This window comes from Dipodomys merriami, unplaced genomic scaffold (genome assembly GCF_024711535.1).
Source record: "Dipodomys merriami isolate MVZ:Mamm:240054 unplaced genomic scaffold, mDipMer1.0.p SCAF_15, whole genome shotgun sequence".
Lineage (NCBI taxonomy): Eukaryota > Metazoa > Chordata > Mammalia > Rodentia > Heteromyidae > Dipodomys > Dipodomys merriami.
The window spans coordinates 31,151,740-31,170,518 of NW_027202826.1; the positions used below are offsets into that span (position 1 = coordinate 31,151,740).

Consider the following 18,779-nt stretch of genomic DNA (forward strand, 5'->3'; position numbering starts at 1 on the left):
AACCTGAAGAAAGCAGCCAGGAACTGGGACCTGCCCCAAACAGGCATTACTCAAAGTCTAACTGAGCAAGCACAGGAGGAAAGGAAAGAAGAAAAACTTAGGAAAACGGAATGGCAGGGACAACAATGTGTCTCTCTATACTTTCTCTTAATATAAATGGGCTGAATTCACCAATTAAAAGAAAACGAACTGAGGACTGGATCAGAAAACAAGACCCATTCATCTGTTGCCTTCAGGAGACCCACCTCTCAGCCAAACATACAAACAAACTCAGAGTGCAGGGGTGGAAAAGGATCTACCAATCAAATGCCCCCAGTAAGAAAGCAGGTGTAGCTATCCTGATATCTAACAAAATAAACTTTTCATTAAAATCAGTACAGAAAGACAAGGACGGACACTATATATTAATAAAGGGAACAATCCAAGAGGAGGATATAACCATCATCAACTTATATGCCCCAAATATTGGTGCACCCAGATATGTTAAACAAATGCTCTCAAACTTACAGAATAAAATAGATCCCAATACGATAATACTAGGAGACTTTAACAAACCACTCTCACCAAAGGACAGGTCTACCAACCAGAGGATTGGCAAAGAAGCTACCGAATTATGTGAGGCCATACTTCAAGCGGAATTAACTGACATCCACCAAGTATTTCACCCTAAAACAACACAGTACACATTCTTCTCAGCAGCTCATGGAACTTTCTCCAAAATAGATCATATCATAGTTCATGCAAGGAACTTAAGCAAATACAAAGGGATCGACATAATCCCCTGTATCCTATCTGACCACAGTGGAATCAAGCTAGCTCTCAATAACAAAGCATACCACAGAAATTTCTCTAATACATGGAAATTGAACAGCACACTCCTTAACAATACCTGGGTAATGGAAGAGATCAGAGAAGAAATAAAGCATTTCCTACAACTCAATGAAAATGAAAACACCTCACAAAGAAAATTGTGGGACACAGCAAAAGCAGTCCTGAGGGGCAAATTTATTGCCCTCAGTGCCCACATCAAGAGAATGCAGACAGACCAAGTAAATAATCTCATGTTGCAATTAAAACAGCTAGAAAAACAAGAAAAAATGGGACCTAAAGTTACTAGACGAAGCCAGATAACCAAATTAAGAGCAGAGATTAACCAATTAGAAAACCAGAAAACCACAACCAAAATAAACCAAACAAAAAGCTGGTTCTTTGAAAAAATAAACAAAATTGATGGCCCGTTGGCTAGATTAATTAAAAAAAGAAGAGAGGAAACCCATATTAATAGAATTAGGGATGCCATGGGAAACATCACAACACGTACCCAAGATATCCAAACAATTCTAACAGACTACTTTCAAAAGCTATACTCTCTAAAGGAAGAAAATCTGGCAGAAATGGATGCATTTTTAGAGAAATACAAGTTGCCCAAACTGAGCAAAGAAGAAGTTAACCAATTAAATAAGCCAATATCCTATAACGAGATACAGGAAGCTATCAAAAGTCTTCCAACAAAAAAAAGCTCAGGACCAGATGGATTCACAGCAGAATTCTATAACACCTTTAGAGAAGAACTAATACCCATACTCCTCAAGCTCTTCAGAGAAACAGAGAAGGAGGGAGCTATCCCAAACTCATTCTACAAGCCAATATCACACTCATCCCCAAACCAGGCAAAGACCCAACCAAAAAGGAAAATTACAGGCCAATCTCCTTGATGAACACAGATGCAAAGATCCTTAACAAGATTCTAGCTAACAGAATCCAGAAACACATAAAAAAAATTATACACTATGACCAGGTAGGCTTCATCCAAGAGACACAAGGATGGTTTAACATATGTAAGTCAATAAATTAATCCAACATATCAACAGAGCCAAGGTCAAGAATCACATGATTATCACCACAGATGCAGAAAAGGCCTTTGATAAAATTCAACATTCATTCATGCTAAAAGCCCTGGAGAAAATAGGAATAGAAGGAACATTCCTAAAAACAATAAAAGCCATTTATGACAGACCAATAGCCAATATTATACTTAATGGGGAAAAGCTACAACCAATTCTCCTAAAATCAGGAACAAGGCAAGGATGCCCACTGTCTCCACTCCTCTTCAATATAGTCCTGGAACCCTTAGCCAGGGCAATAAGGCAAGAAAAAGACATTAAAGGGATCCGCATAGGGAAAGAAGAAGTTAAACTATCCCTTTTTGCAGATGACATGATACTATATCTTCACGATCCCAAAAACTCCATCCCCAAACTCTTAGAAATCATAAATCACTTCGGCAAAATAGCAGGATACAAAATAAACCCACAAAAATCAGTTGCCTTCCTGTACACTGACAATGTACAAGAAGAGAGGGAAATAAAGGGAGCAACCCCATTCACAATAACCTCCCAAAAAATAAAATATTTAGGAATAAACCTAACCAAAAATGTAAAAGAACTATTTAATGAGAACTATAAAAAGTTAAAGAAAGAAATTGTAGAAGACACTAGGAAATGGAAAGACCTCCCATGCTCCTGGATAGGCCGACTTAATATAGTAAAGATGGTAATACTTCCAAAACTAATATACAAATTCAATGCAATTCCTATTAAAATCCCAATGACGTATATCCCTGAAATACAGAAAACAGTCCAAAAATTCATATGGAACAACAAAAGACCTAGAATAGCCAAAACAATTCTAGGGGATAAAGACAATATGGGAGGGCTATCCATGCCGAACTTCAAACTCTACAACAGAGCTATAATAACAAAGACAGCATGGTACTGGCACAAAAACAGACCTGAAGACCAATGGAACAGAATAGAAGATCCAGAAACAAATCCACAGGCCCAGCCAGCTGATATTCGATAAAGGAGCCAAAGACATACAATGGAAGAAACACAGCCTCTTCAACCGCTGGTGCTGGGAAAATTGGGCAGCCACATGCAGAAAACTAAAAGTGGACCCCAGCCTATCACCATGCACCAACATCAACTCAAAATGGATTGAAGACCTTAACATTAAACCTGAATCTCTGAAACTACTGCAGGACAGAGTAGAAGAGACACTTGAACTCATAGGCACAGGAAGGAACTTCCTGAACAGAGTCCCAGGGTCACAACAAGTTGGAGAGAGACTCGACAAATGGGACTACCTTAAAATAAAAAGCTTCTGCACAGATAAAGCTATCGCAACTAAGCTACAAAGAAAATCAACTATTTGGGAAAAAATATTTACCAGCAATATGTCAAACAAGGGGTTAACATCCTGTATACACAGAGAAGTCAAGAAACTAATCCCTCCCAAACCTAACAAACCAATTACTAAATGGGCAAGGGAACTAAAGAAGGACTTCTCAAATGAAGAAATAAAAATGGCAAAGAAACACATGAGGAAATGTTCATCATCCCTGGTGGTGAAGGAAATGCAAATAAAGACAACCCTGAGATACCACCTTACCCCAGTCAGAATGTCCCACATCCACAAATCAGCCAACGACAAATGCTGGTGGGGATGTGGAGAAAGAGGAACCCTATTGCACTGCTGGTGGGAATGTACACTTATACAACCACTTTGGAAAGCAGTCTGGAGGGTCCTTAGAAAGCTAAAGATTGACCTCCCTTACAACCCAGTCATACCACTTCTAGGCATCTACCCTAAACAACAGGAACCAATATACAAGGACACGTGCACCTCCATGTTTATTGCAGCACTATTCACAAGAGCTAGGATATGGAAACAACCCAGATGCCCCACTACAGATGAATGGATCCAAAAATTGTGGTATCTATACACAATGGAATATTATACAGCCATTAGAAATGACAAAATAATGGCATTTGCACGAAATGCATGGAGCTAGAAGGAATCATATTGAGCGAGGTAAGCCAAGAACGAAGAGACAAATGGCACATGGTCTCCCTGATAAGTGGATGCTAAATCCAAAATGTTAGGGGATACGACAAAAGTAACAGGACTTAAGAAACAAAGAAGTCCCACTCATCTGGTTGAACCACTACTAAATATCCCCATGCTGCTGATCACATGTATGGTGTATAACATGTGTACACCGTTATATGTTACAGACTGTGAGAGACAACTTGCTCAAGGAAAGTTAGAATGACCTTGTGACTGTAAATGAGCATCATTATTCTACAATACTGTGAAATTCCAGAAATTACGTAATCACTTAATCACAAAAAAAAAAAAAAGAACCTCCGGGAAGGGAGGAAGAGAGGGGAAGGTAGGGGGAAAACAATGGAAGGGGTAACAATGTTCAAGAGGAAGTGCACTCATTACTTCACTCATGTAACTGTAATACTCTTTATAGTATCGTTACAATAAAAAAAAAGTTTCCTTACCATAGATAATTTATAAAATCTCCTGCCTTTCCAGCCTAAGCAAGTAACTGGAAATTTCCACTTTATTCTACATAACACTTACGAAGTGATTGTTCTTAACTTCATGGGTGAAGATCTGCAGAGGAATGCTGTCCTCATCTTCTTCCTCCTTTGCAAGGTTGATATACCTGATTCATTCAACCCAGAGTAGCACAATTATTAGCTGGTAACTTATTTTTCAAATCCATCTTCATTGTTAATATTTTTCAATCTGTATTTCATAGTTTATAAACACTTAGGGAGCAATTATAGATTTGAATCAATGAAATAGTATTGTTGGGAAATAGGATTTGAAAGAGAACAGTGTCCTGGAATGTGACCTTTGAGAAGGCATCAGATTCAGGGTTTCAAATTTCACCATCTAGATGGGAGGGCTGAAGCCTGCCTAGACTACTGAAAGCAACAATGGCTCTGAGCTAGCTCAATGGAGCACAGGAATATAGATGGGGTCAAACGTGGCCCTTGCAATCAATGTCTGTGTACTGTTTCTCTGCTCCAGGCTATGACTCTTACACGGGAGCCACAGCACCACTTCTGGCTCTTTTGACAGTAAAATGGAGATAAGTGTCTCCTGACTATCTTACACAGAATGGCTGCAAACTGCAGTCCTTATATCACAGCATCCTGAGTAGTGGGATAATTGGATTGAGACACTCTTGCCTGACGACCTGTATATATTTTCAGAAATTTTTAGCTCAAGTATATCAATAAAGTGAAGGGAGATTTAGGGTGGATAACCTGAATATCTTTAAAAATAAAGACTGTTTATGATTTAGAATTGCAGCCATGGCAAATAATTTCCATAGAAAATGAGGCAGAATATATTGAAGATCTTGGTTTTCAGGTACCCATTCCCTAACAAACTAAAAATTATATAAAAGCACTTGCTTAATACCTTTGCAGAAAACTGATCCATTTTTCTTTTTGTTCAGAAGAACTGCAAAATAAAAGCAGAGACAATATTAAACTACATCTCATATACAATATCTTTACAGTCATTAAAGGTAAAAGTACTATCAATTCATTGGTGTCCAAGCAAACACAGAATTGAACCTAATCCTAATTGGGGTTTTATGGACTCTTGGGCTTATAAGGGTGATCTTACTGTAATGTGACCCAGACTGCTGTAGAAGAAAAATGGATTGAATGGAATCCCTGCCACTGTGTGATGCAAGCCTCCTGACCATACTTCATCTCACACCACGGCCACCTTCCATTTCTCCTTTGATAAAACTGACAGAGCTGGATGTGCTCTTCCAATACTTTACAAAATAATCATTCATATCAAGGCACCCAGAAGAAACATGGCATTTACATGGAATTTCTTAGATCCAGAAATCAACAGTATGCATTTGCCAGGAAAAAAAAAAAGGGAAAATGAAAAGGGTTGGACTGTTTTACTTCCTTAGATAATTTCCTGCACTCTACAATGTTTTATTAGAACCTAGAAAACTTCCTTGACATTAGTAGGAACAAGGCTCAATGTTACTGAAAGTCATTAGGAATGATATCTGACATAGCTAAGTGATTAATGAAGGATAACTCTTTTGCTATTTCCCTGCTGCTTTCAGGGTGCAGTGTTCAGTCTTACCCAAAGGTGGCCATGAAGTTCTCCAGGGGCCAGCCCAAAAGAAAGGACTTTCTGGAGTGATCACCACCCTTGTCCAAATTGACCCCACAGTCAGCCATCCACAGGGCACGCAGTGGGACCACAGTTTTAATCTTAAAGCATTTCTGATACCTAAAAAGGGCAACAAACACCATCTCTCTTAATTTATCTTAGATGTGTCATGTTAAGAACTAGCTACTCTCCCAAACTATTCTCTCTGTTTCATAATTTTGAACTCCTCATACAAGATTATTTGTCTATCACATTCTTGATTATGTTGTCTTATGAGTGCTTGAGACCTGGCATTTAAATATAGTGTAGCCTGGACCCTAACTCTAGATTCTGCCTTAAATGTTTATGTGCTGTGACTAGAGGATCAACAGCATGCCAGGTGGTGTCTTCATTGTTGATCATATTATCAACAATTACACAACACAGGAGCTTCATGAACACGGGAGAAATAAAAAATGAATCAGATCCTTTGAATACAAAATTGACAAATCACCTGTGGATTAAATGCAGATATCTAAATGTCATTTGCTAGTGTGAAGCATTTGTGCTGAGCATGACAGGGAGCAGTCCATACGTACTTGGCATTAGTCACAAGTAATAAGTCAGTGAAGAGGAAGAGATGCTGCTTCTTCCTCTTGCATCCTTTTTGCATCTGCACCGGGCTGTGGATGAGCAGGGTTCTGCAGGGCTTCTCCAGGGACAAAGGTCTGTCCTGCTGAGTTTTCTTCTCAGGATGATGGCTCTCCAGCTGCACAGCAACACCACAGCACAGTCAGTGCTCCAGCATGGGATACAGCTTTATGCCCAACTTTCGTGGTGCACAATGCAACATTTCCTCAACTGACACTTGGGAACTAACATGCAAGGCACTTTGTGGCTCAAAAGCAAGCAGAAAAGTAGGTCATTCTGAAAATGGTTGCAGGCAGATATAAAAAAAGAGCCCTGGACTTCTTCCACTGAAATGATGGGAATAGAAACAGGAAGGAAGCTAGTAAGGAAGCAGTGAGCTACGTGAAAAGAAAGAGCAAAGGAGACCTACCCAATTCTATTATCTTTTTGATTTTTTTTGGATAATATTAGAGTTGAGCTCTGGGTCTGGGCTCGGTCTCTGGTTTCTTTTGCCCAAGGCTACCACTCTCCACCTGAGGCACAACATCACTTCTGGATTTTTGTGAGTAGATTACTGGATCTCAGAGTTTCATGGACTTTTTTGCCTGGGTTGGTTTGAACCAAAGTCTTCAGATCTAGTGTTCTGAGTAGCCAGATTTACAGGGGTGAGTCACTAGTCCCAAGCTGACCTAGCAAATTCTGTATCTAAACACACTCAGCATTGAAATGGATCTCGCAGAGGCAACTCTGTGCTTTCTTACAAGGACTATCCAGACTCCATCCTGCCTAAGAGATCAACAGGATATTCCTTGTTTATTTTTTTTTTGTGTAGGTGTTTGGGTGAGTCCTGTCAGGGGCCTGAAGGCTGGGCCTGAGCACTGTCCCTCAGCTCTTCAGCTCAAGGCTAGCACTCTACCACTGGAGCCACAGGGCCACTTCCGGCTTTTTTTTTTCTGCTTATGTGGTGCTGAGGAATTGAACCCAGGGCCTCTTGCATACAAGGCAAGCGCTCTACCACTGAGCCACCTTCCCAGCCCTTCCTGTTTATTCTTAAAAACACTTACAGAGCCAGCCTTCTGGAAATCGTTGGCAAAGTTCTGCAATGGATTACACTTCTGAAGTTCCTTCTGTTTTTGAATGTTGCTATAGTGATAAATTGGATAATAATGAAAAAGAGCACAAGGAATTAGCTAGTTGTTTGAAAATATAGAATATTGTTGGACAGAAAAAAGCATGAGATCCAGAATACAAGTGATAGCCAAGGAAATGACATTTGGGAAGCAGATCCATTGTTTTTAAAAATTTACTATGTGAAGAGGAGGAATAATAACTTCCTGTGTACTACTAGAATCCCAAGTTTTTGAGTAGTATATATGCATATATAAGTCCATATGTATGGATGTATATGTATATATGTTTATTTCTGGAGTTATGTAAGCATACACACACACACACACACACACACATACACACACACACACACACACACACACACACACACACACACACTCATACACATAGTTCCAGTTGTGGACCTTGAACCTTGGACCTGAATATTGACCCTGAGCTTTTTAGCTCAAGGCCATCACACTATTACTTGATCCACACTCCACTGTCAACTTATTGGGAGTTTCTGGAAGATAAGAGTCTCAATAAACTTTCATGCCTGGGCCGGTTTGGAACCACAATCCTCAGGTCTCAATCTCCTGAGTAGCCAGGATGACAGTGCCTAGTCACCTACATATGTTTTAGAATATATTCACTCATGTCTATCAGTTGAAGCCTAGGAGAACTTTAGGTTTCCAACCAAATTTTCTTATGAAATAAAAAGTGCACTCTATTTATAAGTTTAGCTGGGACAAGTAATCTCTATCACAATGGGGAGAATCCATTGGCAACATTATTTGTAGGGACTTTTATTCATTCACTAACAAATAAAAAACTACAAACACTACTAACCTTTGAAGTAAAGAGCACCATGTTTCTTTTAGCTCTGAAGACCTGTGATTTAAAAGAAAGAAAATATTATGCTACATTTCACATTCATGCTTTGATTTTAAGTCTATCCTAAAAGAGACTGGCAGTCTGGGAGTATCATTGTAAATGTGAGTGGAATAAGAACCGACTCATAACTGGGGTTTGATGGACTCTGCCTTTCCTGGTGATCTGACTGTGATGTGAATTAGACTTTGGTGTGGAAGAGATCTTGGATTGACATGGAGAAACTTATTTTCTAACGTGTGGTGCAAGCCACCTGACCATAGGTGAGTCTCACCCTAGCAATGCCTTCAGTCCACAATGATAAAACCAGACAGAGCACATATGCTATGCAACTATGAAAATGGTATGCAAATTCAAACCTATGGAAGGAATTGGTCATTTTGACAGAATATTTTTAATCCAGCTAGACAAGATAAAAATTTGGAAGAAGAATTAAAAATATGGAAAAGTTGAAGTGTTTCATTTCCTTATAGAAATTTTAGAACTACAATGTGCTGTGTTATTTCCCAGGAAGCTTACACTTTATTACCTATCACACTATGTCTTTAATGATGAATGAAAAGGTTGCTGCTTACTGTTCTCTGTACCTTCTATTGTTATATTTCTGTCCTCTGAATGGATTGAAAGCCAGCACTGGATATATTACTCCCCCTTATAACTTTTCCTAATATGGAATACATCTGTTTTAAAAACACACTGCACTTTTAATTTGTAACTATTTTCAGGGTGTTATAAACCACATTATTATATATATATAAACATTATTGCTTTAATTTTTCTATGAAATTATACTCTCTCCCTCTCCGTCTTTCTCTGTCTCTCTCCCTCTCCCTGTCTCTCTCTGTCTCTGTCTCTGTGTCTCTCTCTGTCTCTGTCTCTGTCTCTGTCTCTGTCTCTCTCTCTTTCTCTCTCTCTCTCTCTCTCTGTGCATGTGTACTTTTGTGAACACCAGGAATAGAATTATTGGGGTATGTATCAATCCAATAACTTTCTCCTTATGAACAAGCAGACTTTTTGCAATGTCTGCATATTTTTTATTTACATCATTAATAGCTCTTCTACTTAACAATTCTATGCTGTCCTGTAATGTGTTTCATCAGGAGAGAGGTACCCATCTTAGATGACCCCTAACCTGCCTACATGTATATAAATAAAGTCTATTTCCTGAGGCTATGTTGGCCATCTGCCAAGGAACAAGGACGCTGGACAGTGCAATAGCTTTAGAACTCATAGAGTTTATGAGGACCTCATTGCCATATTTTAATTTTCCTTAAAGGTATAGTTTCTAGGAACAGCTCTATTTCCAAATTTTACCAGCTTCCATTAATCTGTATCCTGGAGTTCCCATGCACAAGAAGAACAGAGAACCTTCACAGAAATAGGCTATGGAGAAGACCTGCAGAGATGGACACACAGGTGTCCAGCTTCCCAATCAATTTTACCATTTTCAAGGCATATCCATCAGAGAATTAATAAGCTGACGATTTTGGAGCCATTTTTCTTCTTTATCTCAAACTTCTTAGGATGTGTTAGACCTTGGCTGTGAGGAAAGGTAACCTGCGTGCCTGCTGTTTGATCTCATATATAAAACAGGTAGAAATATGAGGTGCAGTTTGAGACCAAGAATAAAACACTTGACACCTTCCTTGTGAATCCTCCTGTTTCGACCTGTCTAACTGCATTCTGTGTCTTCATGAAGGTCTAGGCATGTGTGCTGGAAAATCTGGCCTGGACTTTATCAGTAAATCCTGCTTCAGATTTCCCACACACCAAATATCATGCTGTCTACTTACAAAGAAGTAATATGTCAGTCGACTACAGAGCAAGCCAAGCACTTTTTATTTAATGATCTATAGCTATTTATGGAATTAAAATCTGTCTCTACAGAGAATTACTGGGAGTGCAAAATAAAGTTTTCAAAAAATACTTTCAGGATTCACTAACACTTGCTGAATGAATTCCATTACTGTGATTCAATACGTAGGTCACACCTGGTCTTCCACTGTCTGAACATCCTCTCTCCCCCAACAAGATTCTGTAAACCCATTGAAATTCACTGCTCACAACCACTTCAATTTTGATCCATTCCAACATATTAGAATCTAAAATTGTCTGGAGGTGTTTGTATTAAAGGTTATTATTAAATTCGAAGGTGGAAGATCAGGCTAGAAAACAAACAAATTACAACCTTTTTCCTTCTAATAAATATTAGATGTAAATAAGTTATATTTTCCATTGTTGCTGGAAAATAGGTTGTCGCTTTCTTTTAGCAGAAGTCAAAGTATGCACATGGCATAGCTGTCAGTCTTACCGGAAAGTGACCTTGTATTTCTCCTTGGGCCAACTCAAGACAAAGGACTTTGTGGAACTCCCATCATCGTTTGCTACTTTGTCCCCACATTCTGCCATAGACAGGTTATGCAGTGGAATTGCATCTTTTATCTTAAAGCACTTCTTATATCTACAAAGAGAATTACACACCATCACTGTTATTTTATTACTTCTTTTGTGGGGTAGTCAATGGGTTTGAACTCAGGGCCTTGTTAAGGTCTCTGACATTGTTTATGAAGCCTAGCACTCTATCACTGGGGTCCTATCCCTGCTTCTAGCTTTTTGGAGTGTAATTGTATGAACATCCGTGCCAGATTGGATTGGACACACATTCCTCAAGTTTCAGCCTCCTGAGTGGCTGGGATTACAGTTGTGAGCATGCTGCCCTTGGTTGATTAGGTGTTTACTTATATATGAGGAAGTATCACTCAGCTAAACTGAAATCATTACTCTCCCAAGATCTTCTTATGTTTGGTCATATTTAAATTGGATAAAGATTGTCACATCATTATGGTTTTATTTGCTTTATTTGTTTTAGATAGGGCCTTTGTATGTTGTCTAGCCTAGGCTCTAACTCTGTATCCTCCTGCCTCAAACCCTTTGTGCTGGGAGAGAAGGGGGTGGACCACAAGGCTATGTTGCTTTCTTCAGTCCTCACTATGGTCTTGAGAAATCAGCAAGGAATCTAAACTTCTATAAAAAGAAATGCATAAAAATTCTAAGTTGTCTTAAGGTAAGGGTTATATAAAGTCATTGCTGAGTGAAAAGCATTGCGTGCTTTGCAGGAGAGCATGCAGTCCATACGTACTTGGTATTAGACACCAGCAACACATTACTGAAGAGGAAGAGGTGCCGCTTCTTCCTACTCCAGCCTCTTCTCATTTGCACTGGGCTGTGGATGAGCAGGGCTCTGTCATTGTCCTCCAGGGACACAGGTGTGTCCTGCTGAGCATCCTCCTCAGAAAGATGGCTTTCCTGCTGCACACCAACACCACACACAGTCAGTGTAAACATATGTCCCAGAGTTTTATGCCTAATGGATGGGGACACACAGTGCCACAGGTGGCCCTCTCAATCCTCACCAGACTTTGTCACTGATACCAGGAGGCTTTGTGCTTTAGATTTTAAAGCAAACAGAAAATCTTAATAACTTTTTAAGATATAAGGAGGACAGATTATTCTAAGGAACAAATCCTGGACTTTTTTTTCTCTAAGAGATGGGGAAAAGAACAAGGCAGGAAGCTAATGCACCTGTCCCAGGAAAGGAGAAGAATCTGGCAAAGGAGCAGTGAGCCAGGAGAAATGTTAGGGGAGGCTAAGCAGATGACCACAGCAAAGTGAACAAACACCACTGCTAAACGTGAGAAGAGCATTTTTATGGCATAATATGAATATCCACAAAGAATTCCAAATTGCTTTTGTTCCACCATGAAAAGTGGCATAACTGTACCTACTTAGAAGTTTATTCCCACCTTATTTATATCATTATTCAGTATTGGAGCAAGAGAAAGTTGAGAAAAACCATCACGAAATAGGTGACACCATTAAGAATTCCTAAATGTGAGGAAGTCCTTAGATTTGTTGGTGGTACTGTGTCTCTTGTCAGTAGAGCTGTGGCTCTGTAGGTAAGGGTCACTACATCAATAGTGTGGAAACTTCTGCTCACTGGCTCAGGTGTGGGCAGAGCTTCATCCACACCATCTTCCATTAGCCTCACTCCCATCTCCTCTGAGAATATGTGCACACTTGTCTTCACCCCAAGCTGAACAGTGTGAATAGGGGTCACTTTTTGTGAACAGTGTTGAAGGTCAGAGTCAGTGCAAAAGGTCAGGAGAAGGAAGACAGAACCCTTTCCAGGGCCCCCTCTAGAAGAAATCTCCAAACAAGTATTTAACAGACTACCTCGTGCAGGGAAGCCGCGCATGGTGTGTGTGGGGATTGCAGTGAACACTTGTCTTTGTCCATTTCGTGGCTCTGGACAGCAGACATGACTGCAGCTCCAACAGCCACTGCAGTCAACTGCCTGGAATCTGAGCGTTGGTAGTTCCTCGTTCTCTGATGTCACGGTTCTAAGGCTCATGCCATAACTGCCAGGCTGACATACCCTCTGCCCTCTTTCAGCTCTTTTCAACTCCTTAATTTAATCATATAAATGTATATATATATATATATGTATATATATATATGTTTGCTATTGTTAAACTACTATAAATACTACATATATTTTTCTGTGTCCGTTTAATATAGCCATGCATCATAACCCAGTATATTCATTGAAATTTCAGTGCTCTAAAGATGCTGGGGCGTAGATATTTAACAATGACAAGATGTTCAATTGATAATCATGAAGGATGAATATCCAAATCATAGTATTCTGAAACTTGGTCTGTGGTCAGTGCCCTGGACTGGCTCACATCTCAATGACCAGGAGCACTGTGGAGAGAGCTTGTGTTGAGTCAGGATGCTGGGCAGAGTGGACACAGCAGGTGATCTCTTGTAGGTGCAATCCTCTCCAGAGAACTAACCAGATCTCCAGAGTTTTTCTCATTTGGAGGCCAGCTTCCTAGTCACTGGATGATCTTTACATGGATCTCTCTTCAAAAAGACCCCAACATCTCTCCTCACTGACCCTGAGACCAAGCTTTTATCAGGAATCTTTGTGTAAATCCAAATCCAGACCAGCAGAATTTCCATGCAGTCACAGTAGATGCCAGGGAGATTCCCCTGGAGACATACTATTTATTTCCCATTCCACAGACATGCCCACCACCTTCCCACACCTTCCAATAATCCAACACCTAGCCAGTGCTCATGTGATCTATACTCTACAGTTTTGTCTTTTGTAAACTGTTGTATGACCTGGATCATACAAGAGAATTCATTTGAACATTTTCTTTCATTTTCATAAGTGCATATTCATCCTTATTATTGAAGGTATTTATCAGTTCATTTCTTTGTAGCAATTTAGTAATGTCCTTTAATTCATTTTGCTTCTTCCTTTCTTTCTGCCTTCCTTCCTTTCTTTCTGTCCTTCCTTTCTTTCTTTCCTTCTTTCTTTCTTTCTTTCTTTCTTTCTTTTTCTTTCTTTCTTTCTTTCTTTCTTTCTTTCTTTCTTGCTTGCTTGCTTGCTTGCTTGCTTGCTTGCTTGCTTGCTTGCTTGCTTCCTTTCTTTCTTCCTTTCTTCCATTCTTTCTTTCTTGCTTGCTTGCTTTCTTGCTTGCTTGCTGGCTTGCTTGCTTGCTTTCTTCCATTCTCTGTGTCTTTTTTCTTTCTATTTTTTTTTTACTTTTCCCTGTCACTCTTCTCTCTGTTTCTCTCTGTATATTTCTCTTTCTTTCTTTCCTGCTGCCTTTCTTTCTCTCTTTCCTTTTCACAAGTCCTTTGACTTGAACTCATGGCCATGGTGATTTTCATGATATCACTCTGATCACGTAAGCCACAGCTCCTCTTCCTGCTCTTTTTTCTTGGTAGTTATTAGCAATCACATTCTCTTGGATTTCCCTGCTCAGCCAACTTCAAATCTGATCCTAGTTAAGCTTATGTAAGTGAGACAGACACTGCCCCATTCGATTAGCTTTATCAGTACTGAAAGTGGTCTCATTTTAGTGTTGTTACATTCATATAATGCACTTTGGTCCCATGCTTTGTTATTCTAAAGCCTCTTCTCCACATTTGAGTAGGTTTCCTCTTCCTATCTTCATCATGTGGATAATTTTCTTCAAGGACATACAACAGTTGCTTTGACCTTGTGCCCATTGCAGGAATTTGTGTTGCCTCCACTTTGACTTCCTGCAAATAAAGCTGCTCTAACCATCTGCATCCAGCCAGGTGTGAAGCCCTTGTTCCCACGCACAAGGCCTGGATAGGCCCTCACAATCCCTGGGACTTATGCTTCCTGTCAGGTTTAGATGCTGGAGAAGCTCTGTTCTGTGCAGTCTTGGATTCAGTTACCATGTCTCAAGACAAGCAAGAAAGCAAACAAAACAACTTGGTTGCATTGGAGACGTCAAAAGAAAGCACAAGATCTGTGAAACTCCTGAAGAAGTGAGGAGAAGCCAGGCTTATTCAAGTCTCTTACCTTCTCAAGATTTCATTAAAGCTTTGAAAACCAAAACCAAAATCAAAACATTGAGGTAACACAGAGACAGTAATCTCCAGAGACTACTTAGTTTTTACATTTTTATAATAATACATATATTGTGCAAAGGAATGGAAATGACTGGGATATTTCCATACATGCATAGAGGCTCCCACAGTCTGAATAGCACCTTCCTTGTTGGATACCCACTTTCCCCAATATCTGAAGACATGAGCCACTGGAGCCTGGGAAATTATGTCTTTTTAAGACTTGAGTAATTGAAAGCATACTGCCCATATCAATAATCTCAAAGTCTGAAAAGTAACTATTTTTGGAATAAAAACAAATATAAACATATACAAATGTTGATGTGCACATAAGTAAATGAGACACATGGAAATATATTCCATAAATATAAAATAATAATTTAACTTCAGCAATGAAAGCTATTTGATATACTTACGTGTGTGTGTGTGTGTGTGTGTGTGTGTGTGTGTGTGTGTGTGTGTGTGTGTGTGTGTGTGCTTTTTCTGAAAAGAACTCAGGGTTCAGGTGCTATTCCTGAATTTTGCTAAAGACTAGCATTTTGCTGCTTGAACCAGAGTTCTTCCTGTTGCTTAGTGGAGAGTTGCAGATGCATCTCAAGGATTTTCCTGCACAAGGTGGCTAGGAACAATAACCTTTATATTTCAGCCTCTTGAGTCGGTAGAATGACAGACATGAGCCAACAGTTCCTTACTTAAGAGTTAATGTGCTAAGACAATTCACCTATGAACATTTTCTTTCTGGAATGAAATAGATTCCCTTACCAACAACCATGATTTGATTTTAGAAATGTTTATATATTACATCACTAAGTATAACTGATTGATGCATTTGCACTGTTATTGGCAGTTTGGTAATGCTTAGTATCAGAAAGATTATCAGGCTTTTCTTCCATCACAACTAGAACTCTCCTCCACATTCCCCCACCTTGAAGCCTCTCAGAATCCTTGCAAGCATATGCTTCTTGTCAGGTGCCTAGTGTAGAACACCTGACTAGCCAGGCCATGGATGCAGACACCATGCCTCAAAGCAAACAAAGAAAATCCTTGCTTGATTGGAGAAATTAAAAGAAGGTATAAGAAGGGCGACTCTCCCAGAGTGGTAAGTAGAAGACAGAAATTCAAATTAATCAGCCCCTCCAGACTTTATTTAAAGCCTCTCACAACCAAATTAATTTGAGGGAGAATGTGGATGTCACCTGCAGTCTCTATCCACTTCCACATTGTTATTACAACATGTTTATGGTAAAAAAGTAATGGAGTTCACGGGGATATTTCCATAAATCTGACAGCCTGCCCTGACCAAATAATACCTACCATTTGGGCATCTAACTTCCTTTCCACCAGTAGTAACTACATTATATTGACAAAATGTTAACATTGGAGGTCACAGGAAAATACATGTTTTCCAGAGAGTGGTGAACTGTCTCACCTAAATCAAATATCTACATTAGCAAAGAAAGAACAGAAGTCAGTTACACTTGTAGGCTGCACTGTAGATGCTCTTGAAAGGGATATGAAAAAAAATGCAGAACTCTATGGAGCCAAGGTGGTTTAAGCCAATATTTCTAGCTTCTCAGCATGTTGACATCTGAGCATCAGGGTAAGAAGCCAGCCTGGATGTGGAAGACTTGGAGACTCTTATCTAAGTTATCTACCAAAAAACCTGAAAGTGGAGCTGAGGTTTCAGTAGTAGACTGTTGTCTTTGTGATAAAGCTCAGAGACAGCAATAGTCCCTGTGTTCAAGGCCGAGGACATGAACCCACGCCCACACTCAGTCTCTCTCTCTCTCTCTCTCTCTCTCTCTCTCTCTCTCTCTCTCTCTCTCTCTCTCTCTGTCTCTCTCTCTCTCTTTCTCTCTTTCTGTCTTTCTCACTCACACATACACACACTTACACACACACACACACACACACACACACATGAACATACAAAATGAACAAATCTACTGAAGAATTCTGAAGGTTAAGCAAAGTGTTAAATAAAACCTGTAGAACAGCACACACACATACACACACACACACAAATATGGGAATTCAAAGAAAATTTGCAAAATGTGAGCAAATCGGTAAAGTAGAGGTATAGTTGTGATATGTCCAGCATCATTACTGAACTTCTACCAAAAGGAGTATAATGACCTGTAATGAAAAACACAGAGGGGTTCTTCCTGAAATGTTTCTCTATGACTTTTCATTTTCATGCCTGTTAGAATGTCCCCAAAATACCCAAAAGCATTTCCTTATTTGAATAGGGAAAGTTGTAACAAGTTCCAAATTGATGCATGAATGGAATACAATAAACGAAAGTATGTGCTTTGTAAGGTTTGAATGAATGTTTACATTTCCCTAATATTTGCTTTAATGGAGGGTGGTTTTCACAAAATTGAGTCCAGGAAAACAACAGGCCACACTGTGATGTGTAAATAAAGATTTAGCTGTTGTGCAATAAATGAGCTGCCTGATACAGGTGTGGAAATTTAAAACTTTTGTTTCTGAAATGTCTTTTGCTTCTTCAATCATGTTTCATCAAATCATGTGAAATAAGTCTACCAAAAAAGTAGACTTACTATACGATGGGAGTCTAAAACTGAATGCTAGGAGATAATGAATATTGTCTTGTTTATTTTCAAAAGTACAGTTCTAATTTGATTCTGTATTTTTAATCAGTGGAAGTCAGACTTTCCTTGTTGACGGGAGCATGTCTGTGTTGAGCGCAGACACTGGTGAGAATGTGGAGCAGGGGGAGAAGAGATGACCTTCTGGCCCTTGTCTGTGCATACTTGTGTCCGTGAGATGATCTGTTTCCTGTCTCATCCAAAAGAGTTGGTTGTGAGGCTCTTCAAGGTTATATGTCACTCGCATTACCACCTTGGATGGGGATAATTTTCTGACCATTGTTGTGATGTAAACTTTGTTTCAATTTCAGACTTTTGGGTTTTTTAAGTCTGTGATGGCTTCTTACTTCCTTTTTATATTGATCACGAAGAATGCAACACATGCACAGGATGTTTCATTGCTTTATGTCATTCTGGGTATGTGTATGTTTGTATGCGAACACATGCATATTTCGCTTCGGCTCATGGTGTAGCACTGGTGACTGACCTTAATAGGCAATGGAGGCATCATGGACTTAACTCCTAGGACTGGCTTGGAAGGCCAATCCTCAGATCACAGCCTCTACATTAACTGTGATTAAAGGCATAAATCCCATTGCCAGGCTTCTCTTCGGTCTTTACCACTAATATTTAACCTAACTCTTCATGTTGTGATTGGATCCCATTTACTCAGGAAAGTGAATATTTTTTTTTGAAATTTGGTGATAGATTTATTTCCATTTAAATCTCAAATGTGTTTTTTTATTGTGGACATACTGTACAGAGGGATTACAATTACATGGGCAAGATAATGAGTACATTTCTTATCAAGCATTGAAGCCTCCTCCTTTGTTTTCCCTTCACATCACTTCCTAGCCTCCCCCCACTCCGTACTCAATAGTCCCCCCCCTACCCAATTCTCCCCTCCCGCACCAAAATTGTAAAGTTCGTTTTTGACATGACAACTTGTACTTCTCATTGTTGCAACAGGTCCACCTGTATCTTTAAACGACTTGTATATGTATGAGTCAAGAAGAAAAGGGCAGATAAAGTGATGTCAGGAAAATGAACACTTAGATATGTATTTAAATGTTGTTTTTCTTTAATGCA

The 18,779-nt window shown here is 39.4% G+C and overlaps 1 protein-coding gene across 3 annotated transcripts in view; it reads right to left on the reverse strand.

The window, feature by feature from the left end:
* LOC138826802 (rho GTPase-activating protein 20-like) overlaps window positions 1-12,982 on the reverse strand; it is a 35,223-nt gene extending 22,241 nt beyond the window's left edge. For 2 of the 3 annotated variants that reach the window (XR_011371859.1, XM_070022047.1), the window contains exons 1-9: window positions 12,856-12,982; window positions 11,762-11,931; window positions 10,934-11,083; window positions 8,581-8,622; window positions 7,686-7,764; window positions 6,591-6,760; window positions 5,983-6,132; window positions 5,287-5,328; window positions 4,435-4,519 (exon numbers count right to left, since the gene is read on the reverse strand). Coding sequence is in view for 2 of the 3 variants with exons in the window: in XM_070022047.1 (XP_069878148.1) it covers window positions 4,435-4,519; window positions 5,287-5,328; window positions 5,983-6,132; window positions 6,591-6,760; window positions 7,686-7,764; window positions 8,581-8,622; window positions 10,934-11,083; window positions 11,762-11,931; window positions 12,856-12,942 (975 nt within the window). In the remaining variant the exon portion in view is untranslated. The remainder of the gene's footprint in view (window positions 1-4,434; window positions 4,520-5,286; window positions 5,329-5,982; window positions 6,133-6,590; window positions 6,761-7,685; window positions 7,765-8,580; window positions 8,623-10,933; window positions 11,084-11,761; window positions 11,932-12,855) is intronic. The other variant, XM_070022048.1, reaches the window with a different exon arrangement.
* Window positions 12,983-18,779: the final 5,797 nt, after the last annotated feature.